Genomic DNA, 24,197 nt, shown 5'->3' on the forward strand with positions numbered 1-24,197 from the left:
AAGCCTTATTTGATTGATTGAAGTGGTGATGTTTAAGTGGGTGGTGACAGTCTGCAGAGCACCTTGGATGAAGGCTTTTTTCAGATTGGTCAAATATATCATGATATGTGGTCTATTATATTGATAATATATTGTTGCTGAACACCACCTCTTTCTCAGAAGTCATAGAAGATTTTGAATGAAAAAGATTTTTTTGCTTTGGTGGTCTATAACATGTTATGTATAGAGTTTTACAAAGTTTGCCAAACAGACCCTAGTAGTTTTGTAAATTTTGATTTTTAAACTGAGACAAGGGAACTTGAGAATTTCAGGGAAACCATTTTCTTTCTTCCATCCTAAATCTCCAATCTCTTTGAGACATATGAAAAGATACATAGTCAACTTGATGAAAGAATGACTATATTTTTTTGTCTTATAGGAATGGATATCTTCATGTGCCCGTCTCCGAAATCAATTATCCAAAAGCCCTTTTTGACCCATTCCCATCTGTCGATACTTGTACCACCTTCCAGGAATAACATCGGAAAGGCATCAATTAAAAAGTGTAATCTGTAGAGCCATACTGAATAAAGATGTATGAGCAGTTTGTAATGTAAAAGCTCACTACACATCAACATCAGTTGACCTCCAAAGATAGAATTGAAGTCCAAAGAGGTGGGAATATCATTCCAAATCTGAAATCATCTGTAAGATAAGCTTTTGTTGATGTATATGTACAATTATATTGTGATTCATACTTTTGATGTTTGGCAAAGGGGTGCACAATAACCACAGTGCAAGTTCTTGACTTCAATGTAACAATGTACTGGTTATTGACAGCAGAAGTTTATGTGCACCTTCTTGAAGTATTGTGCCAATATCAAGGACTGCCCTGGAAGACTTGTGTCATCAATGCCATAGCTGATGATCTTCTGAATCCATTCCCCTCTTTCACGCCAGATGGACAGTGAATTGATCGACGGCAGGTCAGCCAAAGTCGCATGCATCAAGTTGGAAATTGACAATGATCAAGGACAGGTCGGGTCCATATGTATATTCCGAGTAATAAGACGCATACAAGCTGGCCAGCCATCCAGCTTATGATGCCATATCTGATGGCTTCTCGTGTCGGTTTGATCTTACGAAGTTCAACTGTAAATGTACTTATCGTACTTAGACATCCGCAGAAACCGTCTTTTAATCCTTGGAGAGAGCCGCACAATTCGGCATTTCTTGAGGCTTGTGGTAAGAGTTGTAGGAGGGTAAAGACTGCTAGGAGAGCAGTAGCAATGAGATTGGCGAGAAAAGTTCCAATTGGAAATCCGTTTCGGGTTGAAATCGGCAAAGAATTGAGTTTGGATAGATGAAACCGTGTCAAGGTGCCAATGGGAGCAATGAGTAAGCTGTAAGACACAGGCCCGCGCCACCAGTGCGGTCCATAGAAAAAGATGAACACGGTACAGATCCAAGCTACCGGGCCAATGAGGAGAGTAGTCCAGCGTATGAAGTAGGATGCGACGCGATCGGGGGAAGATGACGAAGACGAGGAAGGACCTTCAAAGAATGAGCGAATAGATGGTTCGATGAGATTTCCAAGCTGGATGCCGCATTGGATGGAGATGATGCTCATAGCCACTGTGATATAAGTTTGGTTGACGCCATCTAAGAACTGTTTGTATGACAAGGACTAGCTCTAATTAGTCAACGTTATCGTTTCCTGAAGCCAAAGTGTTCTCAGGAGTGACTATAGCGCAGAGATACGAACACTATGAAACCGGCTTCGATGTGGACCCGAACTATTACTGAAAGCCTGAAAGACTTGTATCATCCAAGTACTAAAGGTGGTAACTGAGCCACAATAACCGGTAGTCAGACCTAAATATAACAAAGGATGACTTGAGCTCAAAGTCAGTCGCGGACTCGATCGTCCAATTGCGTCGTGCGAAATCGATTTACATCCTATCCAACGTATCCTTCAATCTCAATCCCACCCCCATCACGAGACATCCTACAACTTGAACCAACAGCACGCTAAACACACTCTTCCCCTCATATTCTCCGATGGCATTCAATCCAAGTCGAGTTAAGAGCCCGCAGATTGCCCACCAAATCAGGATAGAGTGTGTCTCCAATTTTCGCGATGTGATTGGAGTAGTCTTATTTTGTTCGGGTGGTGGCTCATCACCTTGAGCTTTGAATGGACTTGGTAATGGTCGTGTAGACTCTGAAAGAGGCCCAACGGCTTGGGGTAGGGTTTTCGTCGAACTTCGAGGTGAAACTGGACAGTGACTTGCGCTTGGTTGCTTCATGTTGATTTACAAAAGTTTTGGTTGATGCTCACGAAGCTTCACTCCCGGTTCTTGGGGCCGGGTCGCAAGATGAGCTGACCCGGCCTGACGCGGGTCAAAACGAGCAGACCTGATGATGTCAGCCTTGAGTTGGTTATTTGGTGTCAGATATTCTTCGGTGACCAAGATCTCAAGTTTGGTGAAGAATCAGATGCAAAAACGTGCTCTGGTAGATAGGATGTGACGTCTCATGAGTCTCAACAGGGAACCGCACAGAAAGGCCAAAGGAGAGAACTGAAGGACATCAGATACAATGTACATATATCTATTGTCCTTTAAGAATTTTAGGAAAGAAAGGGATTGCAAGCCAATGACTTTGCTGCCGTCTTTCAGCCTGGACATTTGGTTATACACGATGAGATTCAGAAGCTATCCTAAACTTCAAGTGTCTCCTTCGCAAGATCCATCTCCACGTTGGCATTCCATGACTCGTCATATGTTATGTTGCTCGACATGAGGTAACCTTTTGGTTCGATGATTAACAAAAACTCTGTTTGAGCTGGTGTCTGAATTCCGGCGATGAGACCTTGGGTGCTCAACAAACGTCTCACGATTACGAGAGTAGTCATAACACTATGTATCAGTAGATTCATATCTCTACTCTGGTGTGCTGAATGCTCTGCTCAGTATCGCATATTGATCCTCAGCCCAATACAGATTTACAAACATCCAGGATAAAAAACTTCAAACAATACCAAGAACACTGACCGAGTCGAGATTGAGGACGTCCCGGAGATCTGCGGCGAAAAGGATAACTAGGGATAACTTTAAGACTTGTTTAACGCGATACCCGGGTATAGAAGACATGCTTACCCCGTATCCTTCATGGTTTGACCCAAGATGGAGCATACTTCAAGGTCATTGTTGTGGGTTGCTATCACCTCAACAGCTTTGAGCGCAATGGACTAGTATGAGTTCGCGCCTCAGGTTATGAATCGCAAATCGTAAGATCTAATTTAGGATACAGATACGTATCACGTTTTAGATCCAGTTGGTGATCCACGTTCTCCTATCAGTCCTTGCTGCTTCACAAGATCCGACCTCTCCATTTTACTGTTGATGGGCATTCAGGAATCAGCACCTCCTTTGAACTCTTATTTACAGTCAACTCTCCATAAAGGCATACCTCTTATGGGCATAATCCCTCTAAATGCATAGGTTTTTACAGGGTTTTTTCCCGCCAAAATGGGATTTGCCAGCCAAAACAAGATTTGTAAAGGCATATTCCTCTAAATGCATAAGAAAACTGCCCGCCAAACTGTATGCCATTAGAGAGAGTTGACTGTATACCGATACGGAAGCCGTGCCAGCGCTCACGCTTGGATCCTCGCCATTTGATACTAACTTCAAGATACGATATACAGCTGGGGATCACTCAATTCAAATTCACAATCCTGGGGACTGAAGGGGGGAGAATTATGATCAGACCATTCAGCTTAATACGAATCATCATCTGGGTCTCAATCATCAGCTCAATCTTCATGGGTTGTATCGCACCAAGGCCAGATTGGGTAGCTAATCGACTAGGGAACGGGAGGCTCTCTCACATGCTCTCAAACTATTGGCCGGTCCGAGCTTTCAATATTGCTATGAATGGAGGCTTCCCTAAAGCCGATCGTAGTCTATCCACCGAATTTGGAGATACCGATAATCTCATTGGCGCGTCACAAGATCTCAAGAAAGTAACTTCAGCCGTAAAACCAGATGACCTCAGTGCACAATCACTCAAAACTAAACACCTGAGTGCATCGCAAAAGCGTCTACGGCAGAAACAAACCCACCAGGATGAGGCGGTGATGACTGATTTCAGAAGGAATTCGTAGCTGATATGGATACCGAAGATGGTATCAGGTGAGAAACAACTACTCGTCTTTCAATAGCATTATCAATCTTAACAGCTCCTTTATCTCCGGAAAGATATAATGCTACTTTAGGTCGCGACATTGAAGGAGAGCAATCGGGGTTGGAGAAATTGTCGGCGGGTGTGCATCAAGATTCGCAAGAAGAATACTGCATGACGAGAGAGGGAGCGATGAGAAAGACGAGGGGGTCAAAATTTACCAATTTGTTTTAATATAATCTAATCTTCACTTTAACTTGTGGATCGTTTAGCAGGCGGTTTGACCCGTTCTTTTATGGCTGATAGAGGAAGGAAGAGATTGGCTTAAGGTCAAAGCAAACATCACACCCAACAATTTAATGCAAGAAGATTAAACCTTGTAAAACAATTGGAAATCATCATGTAAGCAACCGCTTGAAGTTACACACCACTGGAATGCGATCAACATAGTCCAAGCATGTGACCCATTCACGCTGAAGTTGGATATAAGCTTAGCCCCTCAGCAAAAAAACTTGGCGTCATGATAAATCAAGACTTGGTATTTAAGCAGGAGATGAACTTTGAGCCCAAAAAAGGAGGTCTACATGCCCTTCACAAATCTGTTTCTCCTCCCTGATACCCAATCTAACTACATTCTGAATCATGAAGTGAATTAGAAGTAACCCATACATAGTGACTGTGCAGTATCACATTGTAGCAATGTAGCTGCAATAAGTGCCCTTTAAGAAAGCTTCATTAGATATAGTGATTGTGTCAGATTTACGTGGCTAAAGATCGATTGTGTCAGATAAACTCACGTGGTGACTGGTTGGGCTAATTGGTCAGCGACATGGATCCCGAACCAAAATGATGTTCCAGATTTCCTGTTTGAAACAGATTTTTAGTCAAATGAATCCTTGAGTGCTAAACCTTTTAACTGATAGGCTGCAAAGGTGATGCAATAATAAACATCATGATTTCAACTCATGGCACAGTCTTGATAGTATATCACAAATTTGAACATGTTGGGCTATTTATAAGTATAGGGTCTTCCGCTTACTTTTCAATGTCACAAACCTCCACAACAGTCCAAATGATCCTTCATTTGCTTGCCCGTCAGGTAGCAGCCTTTCAATTTCAGCCAAGCACATCGGCACATCTGGTTTGCATGTCATCGAAAGGCCTCCTAAGAAGGCAAACCTTATGCGCCATAAAGGAATGATTCAAGTACAATCATCACTGGCTGGTAGTGAGTAAGATAATGTCTATACCATACAACCAGAAAGCTTTGTAGGACGTGGTCTTGTCAGTAAGAGGACCCTGACAAGTGAAACAGTGGAGAGAAATGCTGCGACATGTGGTGCAGAACAATCGATGATTGGTTTGAACAAGGAAACTACAAACAAACTGAAAGAGTTTCCTCCAACAGCAAATGCGTTTGACACACAGCTCATTTAAGTGTGGATAAAGAAAATCTGAATGAAAAGAGATAAGCTATACAAAACAAAACACAGAGAAGAGCCATGATGTACCAGTTTACTTGATATATTATCTTTTGTTTCGATATTTGTTATCGTGTATCATTCAATGTTCACAGATTGTTCACACGATTCAAGTTTAGTCTCCAGCCTCGTCCGCCTTGGGAGAAGATGCTCCATCTTGGTTAGAGCCTTTGGTAAGCTGCATCTCGGGTGGTGGTTCCCTGACCTCGTCAAGCAGTTGGTTCCTTGTGACCCGCGCACTTGCTATTGACGCTGGGTCCTCATTCAGCACTACGCTAATGCCATCCCATAGTGGGTCCCCAAGATCGTCAACGGGAGGCTGTCCATACATCTGATGAAGTCAAGGCATTGTCAGCTTCCGTTTTGTGTATTTGAAATTCATAGGGAGCGTGGACATACTCTGGGACGACGCTTGCGAAGCGTCCGGGATTGAGCGATTGGATTGAAGTAGGCTGCTTTCGCATGGCCCGACTTGCCGTCATCGAAGACAAGAAGATATTGATCCAAATCTCGCTGTTGACTGACCTCGTACTCTCTGACAAAGTGTAAATTGTGAGCCTGCTGTGAAGTACGAGAAAAAACTATTTGTAAGCCTAAGATCTCGTATTAATCGCAATAGAAGATAAGACCTACTTGTTCATCGGGTTCAGGGTTTGGATCAGACACCGGATCCAATACCCCCTCGTCTACTGTCTTTGTCTCCAATTTCAGTTTTTTGTACCGGTGTACATTCTCAAGATCATCAGATAGATAGTAAGCCAATCGGCTATCTGCTTGAATTGGCGGTACAGGTCTGAGGATCGCATGATCGAGACGCGGGTCCACTTGTTCAAGCTGCACATTCAAACAGACAATTCAACGTAAGAATTTGAACTGTGCATGGAGGATAAACCAAGGGGACTGACCAAGGGGTTGGACAAGACCTCCTTGTGATCGGTGGGATTTTCTTGAAAGCGGTAAAAGTCACAGGTATTGGCCCATATTGACTCATTAGGCATGAATTCAAACGAATCGACAGCCTTCAAATGTGGCTTGGTCGGATGCTTGAGTGATTCAATTGGCTGTTGAATTGTTTCAAAGGAAGCGTGTATGTCGGCCAGCCTCTCGGCCTGTGTTTTTGGGACGATGGGCTCGTGTTGACGGCCTTTCTGCGCGCTGGTAACAAATTGATCGCATCATAAGAGGCCCAAATTAGCTCAATCTCGTGCAGCGTGATGTATATCTTGATGACCAACCTTCCCTCCCGAGGTTTCTGTTGAGTTTCATTGAAGTACTCCGTGCGCCTCAGCCAAGCCACGTCAACTTTTCTGTTAGCACCACTAGGTGTCGTGAAGAGTGGAGAGCCTTTTGGTACAGGAACATGATGAGAAGCGTGAATGCTGGAGACGGCAGGGTTTTGACCAGCGCCATTGATGATTGAAATTGATGCCCCTTGGACTGGCGCTGGATCGACCAGTAGTGCACAATCATCTGGGTGCAGTTCTGTTTTACTCGGGCTAGAATCGTGGCATATAACTACCGATAGGATAGAGGTAAGTGGATATGATGAAATTGAATGAGCACCTTCTGGTTTAATTTTTTGAAGCAGGCATCGAGAGAGAAACGGCTATACCCTTGCGATCACCTTCCCAATATGTGCCCAATCCGAAAGTACCATCAGATTCAATCCCCAACTCAATAGTCATTCCTAAGTCGGCATCTACCAGAATAGGTATCTCCCTCTCGTTTTCAAGGTGTGCGAGGAATCGATAGCCAGCATAACGAGCTGGGTCCGTGGGAATATGCAAAAGTTTGGGTGGAAATGGTGGGGGAGGGAAAGGATTAGGATAACGTTGTCGGATGAGTAAAGGGCTTGCTGTCCTATAAAATCAAGATGAGAAAGTTTTAAATATTAGCGCCCTTGTCAATCAATGATGGGATTAAATAGAAACTCTGCTTACGACTTCTTGGACGACATGCTGAAGCTGTTGAAGTGAGAAGATAACTTGAGCAAAGTGAGGAAATATCGACCAAGTTACAACTTACGGGTCGCCAAATGGTGCGCCGAGGTCATGCGGGGCTTTGTAGGGTCATTCGGAGCTTTTTCTACGAAGCCCCGCATGACCTCGAGTCAAGATTAAAGTTTTTTATAGCATCAGAGTTCGGCTCAGCTTTCTCATCTCACCTCAACAACCTTCAACGTACCTCATTTCTTAGCATTTCTTGTATCGTCAAAAACTCAACATCATGAATTCCTGCGAAAAACCCTGGCTTGAAAACTTAAACTCTGCACAAAGTAAAGCAGTCGAGTCTGTAGCAAATGGAAGCCTGCAGATCCTTGCAGGCCCGGGCAGTGGTACTTCCTCTGCAACTTTTATACAACTTGCAAGACAGCAAAACTAATACCAGTCGGCTCTTCAGGAAAAACTCGTGTTCTCACCTGTCGCGTAGCCTATCTCATCAAAAACACTGGGATTGATCCAAAGGATCTTGCAGTAGTGACATTCACTAACAAAGTTTGTACTCTTGCTCAACGTTCAGATTGGCTATCAACCATCATAGCCAACATCCAGCCTAACTGATACTTCGTCGGTGTTTTTTTGTCTCATCTTACGTAGGCCGCCAATGAGATGAAGAATCGGCTATACGTCCTTCTTGGTGCAAAGCTAGCCAATGAGATAGTCATGGGCACTTTCCACGGTGTTTGCGTCAGATGTTAGTCCTCCGATATCGCTAATTCACCATCGCACAGAATCTTACCTCATGTCACCTCCCTAAGTTTTGCGCCAACACGGCTCCAAAGTTGGCTTGAAGGCGAATTGGGTGATTTGCGATCGCAAACAGCAGCTTGCGTATTGCAAGCATGTGCTGAAGGATCCAAAGGTCAAAGCTCGAATGGCTGGATCGGTCCTGCTTAAGTTCACCGATGAATCATTGTTGGACTATGTCTCCAAGAGAAAATCGAAAGGCGAAGCCTTTGAGGCATGCCAAAAGACCAAAAAAGATCCATTCACGAATGAACTCTTCGAGTAAGTCAATCTGCTCGGCTTTTGCATACTCAATCATGATGGCTAATCATTAGTATTTGAACCCAACTAGCGCCTATAATTCTGCCCTAAGAGACGATAATTGCTTAGACTTCGATGATCTACTCACTTACGGGTTCGTTCGACATCATATGTACACAAGGCTTCATCTACCAGCTCATATAGTTGCATCTTTTGCCTGTATCAGCGAACGACTGTTTCGGTGCCATCCTCAAGTCATATCTTACATCAGACATGTATTGATTGACGAGTTTCAAGATACAAACGTGGTACAGTATCAGATGATGAAACATATGGCATATCGTGGTGCTGTCACCATTGTCGGTGACCCTGATCAAGGTATATATGGTTGGCGTAGTGCCGAAGTCGGAAACTTGATGAGAATGAGGGAAGGTATGGTGATCAGCTACCTATGGTCAAGCGTATTTCTCATATCTGACTCAATCCGTGTTTATAGATCTCCCACAGACTAGAGTGATATGCCTTGAAGAGAACTACCGCTCAAGCTCGCTCATCCTAAATGCATCTCTTTCTGTTGTGCAGCAAGGTATTATTCTCTGCATCAGAAAGTGAAGCATGGATCAGATTTTGATGAATGCCTCTCCTCTTTATACACAGATACTCAGAGGATTGACAAGAGTCTGTTCACTTCTCATCCAAAGGTTTCACTTCCAGTCCTGCAAGCGTTTCGTAAACCGCCAGATGAATCCGAATTCATTGTCCGCGAAATTCAGCGCCTTATTGCTCATACTGGCGGCCAACTGAACTTTAATGACTTCAGTATCCTCATTAGGTATGGTGCTCTCAGTCGAAATGTTGAAGCTGCACTCCAAGCTGCTCATATTCCAACACGCATGGTCGGGGGGGTTAAGTTCTTTGAGCGAACTGAGGTCCGCTCATCCATCTCGTTATGCAATACTCGTTATTTTTTGACTGATTCCGTGCGCCAGGCAGGTTAAAGACATTATTGCATATTTGCAACTTGCCGACAATCCCATGTTTGTACCAGCGTTTGACAGAATTGCCAATGTTCCCGCTCGTGCCATTGGTAAGTAAAATTTCGAGCTGCCTGTTGCTGTCGACGCAAAGTTATGTCTACTGACGGATAAAACAGGCGCAGTAACTATTAAAGCCATAAAAGAAGCAGCTAAAGCTTCGGAATCAAACCCAATGGAGATCATGAGACGAGTAGTCAGAGGTGACTCTTTCCCTGGCTTAAGTCAAACGCACAGATCCAAATTCAAGAAATTCTTGTGTGTGATTGGCAAGATTCAGAGTATGGCCAGGTCGGTGAGTACCTTTTGTAGCTGGAGGTGTGATCGTTCCTTGAAACAGCTTCCTCCTTTATCTCACACTTTTGTTTGTATTAAAGGGCTCTTCGATTGTCGAGATTATTGACACGCTGATAGCACAAGTTAACTACGTGGCACATCTGCAAGCCCCTAGCTTGTCAGATGCAGATGAGCGACTCCAGAATGTCGAAGAGTTGAAGGTAGGTGGTAATTTGTGAACTTCGAAAATGACTAGTGTCTTACTTCTCGGTGTACCTCCTTTTAGTCGTTTGCTCTCCATTTGGAAGGTGGAAGCTCACCGTCTAGCTCGCAGCCCACGCAGTCTGGGGAAGACACCGATACTCTTGATTGGAAGGTTCTCGGAAACGATGATGAAGCATTGGCTGATCTTGAGTGAGCAGCCTTCTTCACAAGACAATATCACCAATGGAGCCAACACTAAAGTTATAAATCCCAATAGGATAGAACCGCTCAATTCGGACGAAGAGCCTACGGGTTTACGCAGATTTTTGACAGAGTCTATGCTGTCTACCGACACTGAAGCCGAAGAAGGAAAAGCAAACAAAAACGCGCCAAAAGTCACCATTTCAACGTGCCATGCCTCGAAGGGTTTAGAATGGCCGGTTGTATTTGTCCCTGCTGGTAAGAACGAGCTATACATCGACAATATATAGTTTGCATACCACGCATTTCTGATGTGATGTCGGATACAGTGGAAAATGGTATATTCCCTTTTTATCGGTGCAAAGATGAAGAATCTGAAAAGGAGGAACGGTGCGTCATCATTTGCATCATGGGCTTTGCATGTTAAGACTAAATCCAGCATGACTGCAAAACAGGCGACTATTGTTTGTTGCCATGACTCGGGCGCAAGGTCTTTTGTACTTGAGTCATTGTGGTCAACGTATGGCCGGAGGTAATTGCGACTTCAATTACTAAGTGACTCCAATATCAATTAATCTTTGGAAATTGTTTCACAGCGGAAACCCGAAATCAAAGTATCTCTCCTTTTGTTTCGTCACTGACAACCCAAACTACAACTACAAAATCAAAATCGTCAAATAATGCAGTGTTTACTTCGAAGCGTCCTATGTTGGATGAGACTGTGCGGCAGGAACTTTCGGATGTTCTTAGTCGACCAATGCCTTCGAAGCAGGATGTTACTACTGCAATCGAAAAGTAGTGAGTTTCACGAGACCGATTGAGGGTTTCCAGATCCTAGTGGTGAAGGTCGCTAACCTGTATCAATGTAGCCAGCGTATCGCAGGAGTTGAAGCTCAAACTTCAAATCTCCAGGGCTCGGACAACAGCCAATCGAATTATGCCTTCCAAGACCCAAGTTATAATCGCTGGGGCTCCAGTTCGACGAGCTTCAATGCGGTCGGTCACAATGGCGTAGGCTCACAAGCCCCGTCAAGCTCGGCTGGAAGATTTTCGTCCTCTCAGCCTACTCCTACTATAAAACCATACGGCTTCAACCGACCAGGATCGCAAGTGCCACCGGTCGCAGCTGGCAAATTTGTCTCCACACAACCTAGCTCGGCTATGCCGGGATTTTCATCCGCAGCGGTTTATACATCACATGAATCGCAGGCTGGAGCTACTTCCAATAACACCAAACAATTTGTTCCTGTTCTGAAAGCATATGGCTTCAACAGGCCAGGTTCACAGGCTCCTCCAGCGCCAAAAAGTGGTACTTTGGGGGTTTTATCCGCCACTACCGCTGGTAGCAAAAATATCTCGGCACCTTTCATTCCACAGATCCCCCGCAAACCACTTGCGCCATTAACTGAAGCGGTTCAAAATTTACCTGAAACTCGATTGAGCCGCGGGGCCCAGGTTATTCTCGACTTGACTGGTGATAGCTCAAGTGATACGGCAGTAGGTAGCACCAAAGTCTCACTGGCTGGCTTTCAAGCTTCCTCCTCGAGCTTCATGGTCGGTCTCAAACATACCCTCCCACAAGATTCGAACTCGGCTGTCGTAAACAAAAAGCAGAAGAAGCCGCCTGTGAAGAAAGTTGCCGGGGGGTCAACGAGTCAAAAGAAGCCAACCAAGAAAGGGAAAGGGAAGTCAAAAGCATAAACCAAGATATCAGACATGATTTTACTTGTGATAAATTTGTAAACTACATTTGTAATTTCTTTACGGATCTTTCAACCTCTGAGAAACGATATCGTACAATTGTTTCATCCTATGCTTGTAACATCCCAACTGCTATTCTTGATCACACGCCACTCTTTCTGTCGGTATTAAAGGATCCGCTGTAAATAGTTAGTCTTGCTTGGCAAAGTATACATATGTTATTTCCAGAGTACAAAATGAGGACTATCGGCCTCTAGACCAGCACGTACGAATATATCTGACAACAAAAGCAATCTTGTCAAGACTCGGACAAACGAAAGTTTTCCTAATCATCTTGTCGCCCTCGAAGATTTACTCGAACACCAGCTTCGACTTTCGCACATTTTCAGCCACCAGTCATTATTGATGGGGAATGGACCAGTTGGTAAGAACTTTATCAAAAGGTTCAAGAATCAGATTCAAAGGTCATGCGCCGACATTTATGGCATACAAAGCTCTTTTCTGTCAATTTTCAGGGAAATTGTCAGATGTTCGTGATCAAGCACAAGCAGCCTGTCTTTAAAAGTCCATTTTTCCTCAGATCTTCATCATTCAGATAAAGGCGACCTCATCATCATGAGCAAATGCAATTCTTCTTGAGATCAGCAAGTCAACAACCTCCGTTGAACCTATCTTCTCATTTCACTATAAGTCAAAAGCATGAAGCTGTATACCAACAGCCGCCAAATGTTCGAATCTCTTGCGCTGATCACCAATGTATTATCCCTGTTAAGTGATATAAACCGTGGAAGTTTTCTTTCCTGAGTAATATAACCCTCACAAACGCACCAAACAGCATTGCCATTCACCTACTTTATCATTTCATCTATCTTCGAAGCTCTCGCTCAACATGACTATGCAACCAAAAGATATCAACACTCGTGGAGCTCACTGTGATACCAAGAATGCAGTCCAGCTGTCCGCAGACGAGCCAGTTACCCTTAGCTCAACTGACTACAAGCCTCCAGGATCCACGAGGGTAAACACCCGCAATTTACAAACGCCTGAGGCGTGTGAAACCATTTCAAAGTACTCTTTACCTCCTTTCCCTTTCGCAAGGCAACCTCAGCTACCGCCAGCCCGTTCAAAGCCGGTACCCAAGTCTAAGATTCCAATCATGACACAAGCTGGGATTTTTTGTCCTAAGCCTCGTGACGGCTCAGTTCGCAGGCGACTCCGTTTACTGAACCAGCGATCTTATCATACAGACCATGATCCTTTACTTACGCAGACTGATGCGACCAGTAGATCAAAGTAGCTTCCTTAAATTCAACAATCAAAATATTTGAGCCCTGCGGTTTTGTGCATAATTTTGACTAAAAACTACTATACCCTTGTTTGTAAGACCCACGTGATGACTGCGCTCAAGAAATGACATTTCATAATTAGTGGAACTAGATGAAACACACGTGTGAGGAACTTGATGTCTATTTTACCTCCAGGTTGAGGGATAGTGAAGTTGTATGAGTCCACTAAATCAATGTCATATTCCAAGCGTTTGTCAGTACCAACAGTGCTGATTGATTCGGATACATTCAGCTATTGGTGCGAGCCGATTTTGCCGACCTAGCATGACGCTGAGACATGGGCAATATTGCATCCGCAATCTTCCCTTTGTGCGTCTGCGTCTTCGTTTCCAGCAATCATTTGTTCTCCCAGCCACCCAAAACTTACCGGAATGGCTTTAGACCAGGTCAATGAGAACCAACGTTTGGTTTTTGCACAGAGCATACCGATCACAATCATCCGCTTTTTCAGAAACACCTTTCTCCTTGCGTGATCAATGAGTTACTTGACTGTAAATGATGAATTGGTGATATGAGGATCAAAATGTTCATTTTAATTACATTTCTGTCCAAAAGTCAAGTGTTCGTGATGGTATTGGAGAAGATGCGAGAGAATGGGAATGGTCTAAAGTATCTTGTTTGATAGCTCGTCAATGATCATATCAGTACCTGCTGGACGTCGGCAAAATGTTCAGAGTGGGAACACGAGAACACGACAAGCTTCATCCTGCTTCATTCGTCAAGAATTTGAAGATCTCGAAGTTGAAGAAGAAACTCAGCAATCAAAATGATATTCCAATTGAATCTATTCACTGAGTCAAGTGGCTCAAGCACCCCGAAGGATACGCAAAAGACCCATGGCACTATAGTTCTCAATTTGTTTGATAAGCATTCAGCTCACAATGTTGAAAAAGGAGGTTTGTATGCTGACTGTGATAGAGTTAAAAGTAAACAGTATGTTTAGGGTCCAACAGTGTGTTTAACTTTCAATTGTTTAGACTTGTATCATACCCATACTACTTGCAATGACTATGCTTATTGCACAAAATGTGGTGACCCACATAACTACAAAGACTGTCCCAATAATGACTCCACACGAGTTTGTACTAGATGCTTCCACTTTGACTGTCAAAGACAAACAGAAAAGATTCACCATTTTTCTCCCAAATATACTCACTCTCCAAAAGGTTTAGGTTGTGCCCTCCAAGGTATGATGTTTACAATCACTCCCTCAAACACTATCAGAAATGACTCATTGTAATGTCAGAAATTCCACATCCAACAGCTCAATGATCCCACAAATTCTAAACTTCAATTTTGAACATCTTGTTGGTGATTGAGGCACCCAACAAGCGCTACGTGGGACTTGGTTTTCCGAGGTCTTTCAGCATGCCAATGACAAGAGTGTTATCATGTATCACCTGCGACTTTATTATATACTCCCTGTCTGCAACGGAGAAATTGGAAACAAGAAACAAGTTATATACAAGATCTGCGAGATTCGACTCAAACCCTCGACCATAAAACCTCAAAGCTCTACGAAAGCTTTGGTTTTAAACTTCTTGCCTACTCTATCAGCAGCCCTGAAAGCAAACTGGTTTCCAAAGATTTCTAACACCAATTTTTGTATCTGACTTGCGGTTCCTTTAATCTCTAGTTCAATTTGGAACACGGTATGTCGCTTGGGAACGCCTAAACGCAAACCAAACCACGTAAGAATAAAAATAGATCAGATGAAGGCAGTTTTCAAGAATAAGCTTAAAAATGAACATGCATTTGACTACATGGGACGAATCTATCAATTTGAATGTCTCTTGAGTCTCTTGTACTACTATCCCTTGCAGGCCCACCAAGGAGGGATTTTTTGCCCTCGAAACTAGAAAAAAAACACGTATAAGGTCGGTTTCCCTTTGCAAGTCTCTCCTGTGAGCCTAGAGAAACAGACCAGTAAGGATGGCACCGTGATAATCCGATTTCAATAGCTTAGATTGAATGGATACCATTGGGGGCAGTGTTTTGATTTCGGATACAGATCGTTCTTTGAAGCTAGCATCGGAAGGGGTCAAACCAGAAAGAACGAAGTCGATGCCTAAAAGTTCTGACATATATCCCAACCAGAGATTATGAAGGGGAACAAAGGCTTCATATCTGTAAAGACAGAACTCGAGCCGCGTGTATCAGCGATAGAATCTTGAATGGTATGTTAGTATCACAGATCTAACCTCCATCCTTTTTGTTCGAGCTTAATCAATCGCTCGAGATGTAGATATCTTTGCCGTCTTGAATCAGACTTGGGATTTTCGGGCACGCTTTCTTTCGTTTCGGGTCTACCCTGAATCAACACAAGATCAAAATTAACGATGGTTTTTTAGAAATTCTGGTCATTGAGACGCTTGTGTATGAAGACGGATCAAAAGATACTGACTTTGGAGGTGAGCGATGCAGTGCGATATGACGCCGGAACACTTTCGTCTCTAGATTTTTATCAAGCTGATTGATCGCCCTTTCTGGTAGAATTGAACAAATGATTTCTTTTGTGCTTTTGCCGATGACCAAACCCTGTTCCTCATCTCTCTTACGCTGTCAAAATAAGATAAAGATTGATATCATGAGCACATTTTGAGTGATAGCAAATTACGATGTCATTGATCGACTGGCACCTTTTTCTTCAGGAGTTTGGCTTCGCTATAGATGTTTTGCGTCGAAAGCTGGTCTGTCATTCCACCTGTCATTGTCATTCGAGTGAGTAGTCGGCTGGAGTGGGTTCATTTGCCAACAAGTTGTAGAAATATTGAAAGGTCCAACTTTCAAGGAGGTAGCTGGGTCTTATGTGTTTAAATCTTAAGGGTTTTGTCAAGAAGACATAATACAGATATCATACACACCATGACACCGCGGGAATCATCAAGTGTGAAACCCGGTTGAGCAAAGTCGCGGTGTCCGGGTCCGCGACTTTCTTCAATTGCGGATCTCGTTCGCCATAGGTTTGCTATAGGTTTGCTAGCTTGCATCGAGCTGCCCTCGAGTTGTCCGCCTGAGCTGCAGTACATGTTATGCATGTTTTTCCTTTCAATATCCTCAGACCACTCAAGATCATGTATGAGTCATGAGCTTTATCATGTATATGTTCCAAGAGTCTAGACATATGGTACCTCCATTAGTCCATACTACAGCCTGAGTGGATGACTATGTAGAGGGCAGCTCAAGACAAGCTTGCAAACCTATGGCAAACCCATGGCAAACAAGATCTGTGATTGAAGGAAGTCGCGGACCCGGACACTGCAACTTTGCTCAATCTGGTTTCACACTTAATGATTCCTGTGGTGTGACCAGCACCCCGATTAGACCAAACAGTGGAATAGCTCGGAGTGTATTCCAAGCTATTTGCTCCAAACATAGAACCTTACAAAAGGACCCTGGAATACACCCACGGAGGGTACTGACGGAGCATGATTTTCAGTTTTTTGCCTCTACACTACGCATCAGTACCTCTATGAAGCTGCAGAGCACTTCACAAGATGTGTATGGAGTAGGGCTATCAGATGAGACCAGACAGAGCCCGGTATCATGTCTCACGGTGGCGTAAATTGCAATGGCACAATTTTTTTTTTGACCTCCAAGGCCAAAAACCAACCCTCAATTTTTGGCCCTTTTTTGGGTGTTACATTGATATATCTTAGGTAATCTTGGTGCTACCAGGCTGTGAGCTAGTGCATTTGAAAGCCTTTCTTCTTGTGCATCTTTTGCGCTCCTTTAGGTCTTGATAACATGTAGTTTAGCATCGAAAAACTACGTCAACAAAAGGTTGGTTTTTTTGTAAGTACCCTTTGTGGGTGTATTCCAGGGTCCTCTTACATACCACAAAGCCTTTTTCTGATAGATGACACACAGCTGTTTCAACAAAGATTGATTTTCTTTGAGAATCTTACCAATGTGCAAAACCTGGGTTTTGTCTCTCACTTCATTTTGTCTCTCCGCTAATTGGAAGAATACAGAAAAGAATAAGCCTGTAAATCGAGTTTTGTCTCTGGTTTTACCCGCTGCGGAGACAATTTTCTCCAAAGAGAGTTGTCAACCTTTCTTGAAACAGCTGTACCTTCTTCTGGCTTGTTAAGATCCTACTCAGTAACACAGGAGAGATATTATATATCAATTGTAGTGATAAATGTGTACCAACTCTGGCTCGCAGCGCTGCTGGCCGTAGATCCAGCAGCGCAACAAAATCTCAGTACGCTTGACCTTGGTAGCTCTAAGGTCAGCTTTAAGGATCACCCTAGGCACCCAAAAAGCCAAAAACACAGCTTTGGTTGTGCTGCGCTTCACAGCGCTGCAGGCAAAAAAAAACGCTTTTTTTCAAAAAAAAAATAAAAAAAAATTGTTGTGAAAAGAGACATGAAGGCCAGTAGAGAAAGAGAAAACAAAGTATTGATTCTAAATGAGCGTAAAGACAAGGACAAAAGAGAAACAAAACCAAACCCAAGAACTTGAAAAAAATGAAACAAAATAAATTTTATTGTAAGTAGAGACATTAACTAAGGTGGAGAAAGAGAAAACAACTTAAAGGGTTGTAAAAGAATGTAAAGAAAAGAAAAAAACAAAAACAGAAAAGAAAAGAACACAATGAGATCTAAAATTGATTATTTCTAGGTTTCTTTTTAAGGGCCTTCTTTCCATACTCAAGAACTTTTCAACTTCACCAAAATCCCCAGTGAAAGGTATGCCTTCATTGGCCCAAATTTGACCACTAACTGTCATCTCAATCATTCCAGGGGCCATCGAACCCCGGTCAGCTCCGCACACTCGTCCGGCAATGGAGAAGGATCATTCGGGTGCAGCAGACGCTGCTGGTGTGGCCAGGTAATCCTGAGCCAGTCTTGATAAGACTGGGTATTTCCCAGCGTGATTCTGCAGATGATAGCATAGTGTCAGTAAAGAAATCAAACAAAAAAGAGAGAAGTGATAAGCAATCTTACTTTCCACCAATCCAACGTGCATTGTGGATTGTTCATGTCCAGAGATACCATTGGGTCAATTCCTTGAAGATATTGCTCGAGTTCGTTAAGCTTGCATGAAGTTACTACTTTGTTGTAAAAATTGAGAAAGTTTGATCCAGTACCTTCATCACCTTCATTGGATGAAGTATTGATTGGAAAAGGGGCGCTATACTTGTGAAATTGATGATCAGATGAATCTTGTTGTAAAATGAAAGCCGATTCCAATAGCTCTTCAGCTCGGTGGTGGTGGTTAGAACCGTTTCCAAATGCGTGTTCAAAGAACTTGACTCGTAAGCCAGGGTGAAATACGGCTGCTAAAACTAGTGTATCACACTCTAATGCTTCATCTAAATAAAGTGTTATCTTACTTAACATCACATCCACCATTGGGTAGAGTGGATCATTATCGTGCATTTTCTTTACTCCGGTTGCCATTGAATCCTTGAGCTGCATGTATTTGACAAGGACCATGCAGCCGGTGGGTTTATCACGCTCCATCTCTTGAGTCAAAATTTTATAAGGCTTTTATCAAGGAAAAATCGAAAAAAAAATTAAATCAAAGAAAATGAAAGAAAGTTGAGAGCCATATGAATGGAATCTTACAGTGAGAATGTCTAAGATATCCCTCATGGCTCGCCAGTCTGCTACTGAAAATATTACCTCCTCGAAATATCCATCTTTCTTTCCATCTTTTCTTGGACGACACCTCTTTGAATGTACTTCAGTCAGATCTTCTTTCATCACATTATCTATCAGCTAAACAAATTTAAAACAATCACTTAGCTTTGTAACCTACAGTTATAGAGGGTAGGAAGGATAGTAGAACAAACCTCTCGAGCGTGCCACATCCGCTCCCAACATTCGGCGCAAATACCCCCGAATACCCCAGCGGATTCCATGGCCGGACAAAAGAGCTTTGAGTGGGCGTAATTCATCCAATCTACGTCAAGTATTAGCTTGATCACGTTGCCGATTGAAATCAGCACGGTGAGCGCTTGAGCGTGTGAGCTTTTTATTAACCGTGTCCATCTGAAAAAAGTATAAATAGAAGATAGATAAAAAGAAGATAAGAATGATTAAACATATAATAAATGAAATGATAGCTTACATCCTTAGTTAACTGCTTCATGTAAGTATCACCTAGAAGGTATGCTTTCTGGCGGTTGCGATAATTTTCGGGCTCATCTTCTTGCTCAGTGTCCTCTTTGTCTTGAGCGTCAGCATTAGAATTGGAGTCATTTGTATTACTACTGTGATTGCTTTCTAAGTCTTCATCATCCTCGCTATCCTGACCACCTCCAGCACAATCTACTTCCTTGCTTTCTTCGACAATAACATCCATGACTTGAACAGAAGGAAACCTACCTAGGCCGCTATGTCGAATTCGCAACGGTTTCATTCCCAGAGCATCAAGACCAGCCTTGACAATCAGGCCCATCTTATGGCAGAAACACCAGATGGACATTGACTTGGGTTTCCAAGTCATTTGATGGCCTGATCACAGGCCTTCCTTGTGTAGCTGACAATACATTTCTCTGCATAGAGTGAAGTGATTACTTCCCAAATCTGACACATTTGCGAGCAAGTGTAAATCAATGTTATGTCAGTACAATTAAGAACAGTAAACTTAGAAAAGAAAAACTTAGAGAGAATAAAAGAAAGAATTATTAAGAAAAGAAAACAGAAAGAGACACTTATCTTTTGATACAGTTTATTCTTCTTCAAGATCGCCACCATTGGCTCAGCAAGTAAAATACCCTTGTGATGCCATGCGACGAGCTTAAAGTTCAAGTGTCGTACTACATACTTCCACTAATTTGTAACGAATGATACCGAAGCGCCTATGAAGGCGTGAAGATTCCCTTTAACGGTCCATACATCTTGTATGAGACAAAACCTGCTAGTTAGGTTCTGAAATAGTCAAATATGAAAGTGTCAGCTTCAATCCATTAAACCCATGATATCATTCTTGATGAGATAGATTGGATTCTACTTACCTTGAGCTCATTATCAATCACCAACGTACAGAGGGATAGATACATCCGTTTTGCCTCATCAGCCACCCACTTTCGACCAAACATCCGTGCATCAGGTCGCAGCCAGTAGATAACGGATTTGAGCATTGGGTCCGCAATTTGTTTGAAAGGGAGAGCTTGTGATACCTGCCAAACGGCAAGGCATTGGTTGAGGGTTTGGTTGGAAAAGGTAGGTGCTGGGTTGATAAACGATTCAAGTCCACCTTGATGATCCTCCTGGCGACACTGAATACGGAGTTCAGAAACAGTTGGTGGCAGTTTCGCACCTGCCGTAATCGCCTGTTGAAAACGGGGGCAGCCAGCACCAGACTTTCCTGGTGCGTTGCTCCCATCTCAATGAACCTTGAGATTGGAGCGTGAGCTCCCGCTGATGCGAACAACCTTACCACAATGCCTCCATGTATATGAGAGGGGTGGTCCGTTGGGTGGCTATAAAAGTATTGAGTTTGAGTATCAGATGTCAGTATCAGCCATGCTGGAAAAGATTGTACAAGGAGATTGATGGAAAGGTTGAAATTACACACGTCAGGATGTCCAAGGTGGTTAACTCCATGTTCGGGTTTGCCATAATAGTTGTATGGGCAGCTGTATTCAGAGTTATTGGGCTGGTTGTGTTTTCTTGTACAGATTTGTTCATTCTCTTCATCTGAATCCTGTGCCAGGTCTACAGTGGGTGGGGGCAAAGGGTCCTAGGAGGTTTCATCAATGCAAAGCAATTAGTCAGTACAATAGCTTGGGTGAACTAATTGTGGATGGAATGAGAAAGATATGAATGAAAGTACGTACCCTAATTTCAACCAAATTTTGACTTGTCTGCGCCCTTGGTCGGTGCGGACGAATTGAAGTTGAGATAGATGCTATCTCAACTTCTGAAACCAAAGCAGAGCGTTCTCGGTTTTGATTTTGGTTTGAGATACCTTGGCCCTAATAAATAAAAGTAAAAGGATAGAAAAAAAACTGTCAGTTTCATCCATCAAGAAATTAAAAGAATAGAGAAAATGAAAGAAAATGGTTTTATTTACTTGAGCACCCGTTGCAGCTCTTGGTTGGCGTGGACAATCTGAAGTTTGCGTAGAAGGACTTACCTCAGCTTCTGAAAACAAGGCTGAGCGTTCTCAGTGTTGGTTCTGGCTTGAAGTACCTTTTCCCTCAGTTATAAAAGATAAAAGCAAAGAAAGAGTAGCAGATGGATAGTTTGAACTAATCAGATTCATGTATTCAAAGTTTGATAAGAAAGGAAGTGACTTACTTGGAACATAGAAACAAAGGCACAAGCCGGTCCACCGATGTCCATCCCTCCAGGCAATGACGCCGAGCGCTCATGACGTCGATGAACATGCTCATCTCTAACGTCCCTACCTAACCCCAAGTCGAAAAGGCCACGGCGAGAGTCGGAAGACGGTACAATCATCCCAGGTTCCCGTCTTGCTGGGGTGACTACACGAGATGAGCGGCGAGGTTGGGTGGTTGTGACATTATCGGTCTCATAGCCCAATGACAAGAAAGAAGTTAAGGTGGGTTGCTTGGTACACATGATATGATCAAATAAAGGAATTTGAGTAGGTGGTATAGTTTGATGGATGTGATCGGATTAAATAGTGATTGAGGAAGGGGTGTAGAAGATCAACAATTAAAGTCAAGTTTGATGAAAGTGAAAGATAAAATAAAAAAGTGCTTACCTTTATATGATAAAGCACTTGCTTTGTCCACGTTTGAAAAAGATGGATGGCTTTGAGGTGAAATAATTTGAGATCCTGCCACATGGAAACTAGGTGTCGATTGAACTCTTGTCAAATCAATAATATAATTAGCTGCTTTTATGGCTGAAATTTGTGGTATTTGTGGTGAATGATGGAGTGTTTGAGGTTGGTAGGGCTCTGGCTGATGGTCAGAGCGTGAAACTGGTGGCTGAGTTGGTCACCAAAAAGTGCAGCGCCCGAGTTTTGGGTGGCCCGGATGGTAGCTGAGAGCACATTGACGCGGGGCCGTGCTGCCCGGCCAACAGAACGGCTACGCCCGGCGCTGTGCTGCGAGCCAGAGCTGTGTGTACCCAAATGTTCTGCACCAACCTGGCCCAGAACATTTGGGTCCATCCCAGGACCAGGTTCATGCAAGTTGAAGCTGAGGATGCTTTGGCAAACTCAAGCAAAAAATAAGTATCAAAGACTGAGCACCTCAGCACAACAAAAAATGTGAATTGAAAGATTCTGAAGGAAGATTGAAGAAACTTTGGAGATATCAGGAAGTCTTCCTATGCTCACATCAATGTGAGATCATTTTTTTCCCCTGTGACTCAGCTTTGTGGATTGATGATTTTTTCAACTACAAATGTTTTAATCAGTTGGTGGCAGCTACAAAGACTCCAATGGCTCTTGAATGGCCATATGGCACTGGCAGACCTGGATTGATCAAAAATGCAACTTGGATTTCAGAAACCAGAGATAAAGAATTGAGCAAATGAATGCCTCCTCAAGCTCATGCCTATTCATCAGAGTCTTGGCTCTGTTTTTGTGATAGCTCATTCTTCTTCCTGTAGCCACAAATTTGTCTTCAACACAGAAGACTTGGCATGATATTCAAATAGCAGCGCTCACCGCGTCCTTGTGGCAGTTGCCCAACAACAAGCGCACACGGACTGCCTTTGAGGCACAAACGCAACTTGTGTGCACTTGTTGACAGGAAAACACCACACGGACATGGTGGCTGGTGATTGCAAATGTGAATGCCATCACTTCAGTGATGCCAGCTGTTTAATCTTTCTACCTCATCCTTTGCTATTTATTTCCTGTATTCTTCTTGTCATCAAACCCCTTTCACCGTGACCTGTGAATTGTGGAACTTCATCAGTATTTTCCACAAGGCTTTCCTTGAGTAATTTTGTCAAAAACCAAGTGAGAGGCACATTGGTTTGGTATGTAAATTATTCTCATTTCCTCATTTCTTAAAAAAACTTAGAGAATTTTAACCAACAAAAAATAATTTGAAATATAGATGTTACCATATACATCAGATTTACTTCTTGCAAGAACTCTGATTTGGGTAATAAAAGTGGTCCACAATTTTTCACAAATAGGTGAAAAAATTACAAGCACGGCAGGTTTCACCAGCCAGATCATATTCCCCTCACAGGCAAAAGTGTGTCTGGTCAGTGGGACAACATAAAGCTGTTCCAATATTGCTTGTTGCTCTGTTTTGAAAAAGAAAAGGTGAAACCTATGTTTTTGCTTGATAAAACTTTGAAATTGGATGTAATTCAAGGTAATTCAGCCAACTTTCAGGTTTTAATTGGTTAAAACTTAAGTTTCAAGCTCACAAAGCTTTTCTTTACAAAAATGTGTGACAATAAATATTGGAATGGCTGTAGTTATAAGTCCTCATAAGTTCCTGGCTGTGATCAAAGTGTGTAAGATGCAGTGGGGGGATTTTTGAGTTTAAGAGTTGCATATCTTCTGAGCTGTCTAAAATTTGTGTATGCAAACCTTTACAACTTTTGACTTGATTGTGTGCCATTGACAAAAGGTACACTTAACTAAGCACCTCTTCCAACGCGGCCACGTCTGAAGATTTTGACGAATAAGCAAGAAAAGGAGTGGAAGTCAGTAATATTCAAGTTGAACATTTTCACAACAATATGATTACTCAATAATTTGCTTACTACTCTATTCATAAAACTCCTTCAAGAAACAACACAATGGGTGGTGATTTTCTGATCTTTGAATGGCAGAACAGAGTGATGGAATGATAATTCCTTTGTTTCACCATGTCTGTTTTGAGGTAGCATGTCGACGTGC

General features: G+C 42.9%; 6 protein-coding genes across 6 annotated transcripts; 3 read left to right on the forward strand and 3 right to left on the reverse strand.

Moving 5' to 3' along the window:
• Nucleotides 1–985: 985 nt before the first annotated feature.
• Nucleotides 986–2,288, reverse strand: MELLADRAFT_36249 (uncharacterized protein; the record flags this gene model as incomplete). The annotated part of the gene is made up of 3 exons (XM_007410511.1): nt 986–1,648; nt 1,745–1,874; nt 1,936–2,288. The coding sequence occupies 3 exons, from the start codon at nt 2,286–2,288 to the stop codon at nt 986–988; spliced, it is 1,146 nt and encodes a 381-aa protein (XP_007410573.1).
• A 1,520-nt stretch (nt 2,289–3,808) lies between these two features.
• Nucleotides 3,809–4,401, forward strand: MELLADRAFT_106817 (uncharacterized protein; the record flags this gene model as incomplete). The annotated part of the gene is made up of 2 exons (XM_007410329.1): nt 3,809–4,070; nt 4,208–4,401. 2 exons carry the CDS (start codon nt 3,809–3,811, stop codon nt 4,399–4,401), a joined length of 456 nt encoding a protein of 151 aa, XP_007410391.1.
• Nucleotides 4,402–5,349: 948 nt separating this feature from the next.
• MELLADRAFT_77864 (uncharacterized protein) lies at nt 5,350–7,622 on the reverse strand (the record flags this gene model as incomplete). Its single annotated transcript, XM_007410510.1, has 7 exons — nt 5,350–5,979; nt 6,048–6,206; nt 6,282–6,482; nt 6,554–6,803; nt 6,884–7,163; nt 7,261–7,508; nt 7,589–7,622. The coding sequence occupies 7 exons, from the start codon at nt 7,603–7,605 to the stop codon at nt 5,764–5,766; spliced, it is 1,371 nt and encodes a 456-aa protein (XP_007410572.1).
• A 61-nt stretch (nt 7,623–7,683) lies between these two features.
• Nucleotides 7,684–12,051, forward strand: MELLADRAFT_87299 (uncharacterized protein; the record flags this gene model as incomplete). The annotated part of the gene is made up of 15 exons (XM_007410330.1): nt 7,684–7,787; nt 7,930–8,143; nt 8,246–8,342; nt 8,407–8,656; nt 8,727–9,067; nt 9,167–9,564; nt 9,629–9,722; nt 9,789–9,964; nt 10,047–10,166; nt 10,232–10,359; nt 10,427–10,608; nt 10,680–10,740; nt 10,806–10,882; nt 10,947–11,148; nt 11,220–12,051. 15 exons carry the CDS (start codon nt 7,684–7,686, stop codon nt 12,049–12,051), a joined length of 3,276 nt encoding a protein of 1,091 aa, XP_007410392.1.
• An 889-nt stretch (nt 12,052–12,940) lies between these two features.
• Nucleotides 12,941–13,348, forward strand: MELLADRAFT_63468 (uncharacterized protein; the record flags this gene model as incomplete). Its single annotated transcript, XM_007410331.1, has 1 exon — nt 12,941–13,348. The coding sequence occupies one exon, from the start codon at nt 12,941–12,943 to the stop codon at nt 13,346–13,348; it is 408 nt and encodes a 135-aa protein (XP_007410393.1).
• A 1,556-nt stretch (nt 13,349–14,904) lies between these two features.
• MELLADRAFT_106821 (uncharacterized protein) lies at nt 14,905–15,481 on the reverse strand (the record flags this gene model as incomplete). Its single annotated transcript, XM_007410509.1, has 2 exons — nt 14,905–15,068; nt 15,322–15,481. The coding sequence occupies 2 exons, from the start codon at nt 15,479–15,481 to the stop codon at nt 14,905–14,907; spliced, it is 324 nt and encodes a 107-aa protein (XP_007410571.1).
• Nucleotides 15,482–24,197: the final 8,716 nt, after the last annotated feature.

The sequence above is a fragment of the Melampsora larici-populina genome (genome assembly GCF_000204055.1).
Source record: "Melampsora larici-populina 98AG31 unplaced genomic scaffold MELLAscaffold_20, whole genome shotgun sequence".
Taxonomy (NCBI): Eukaryota; Fungi; Basidiomycota; class Pucciniomycetes; order Pucciniales; family Melampsoraceae; genus Melampsora; species Melampsora laricis-populina.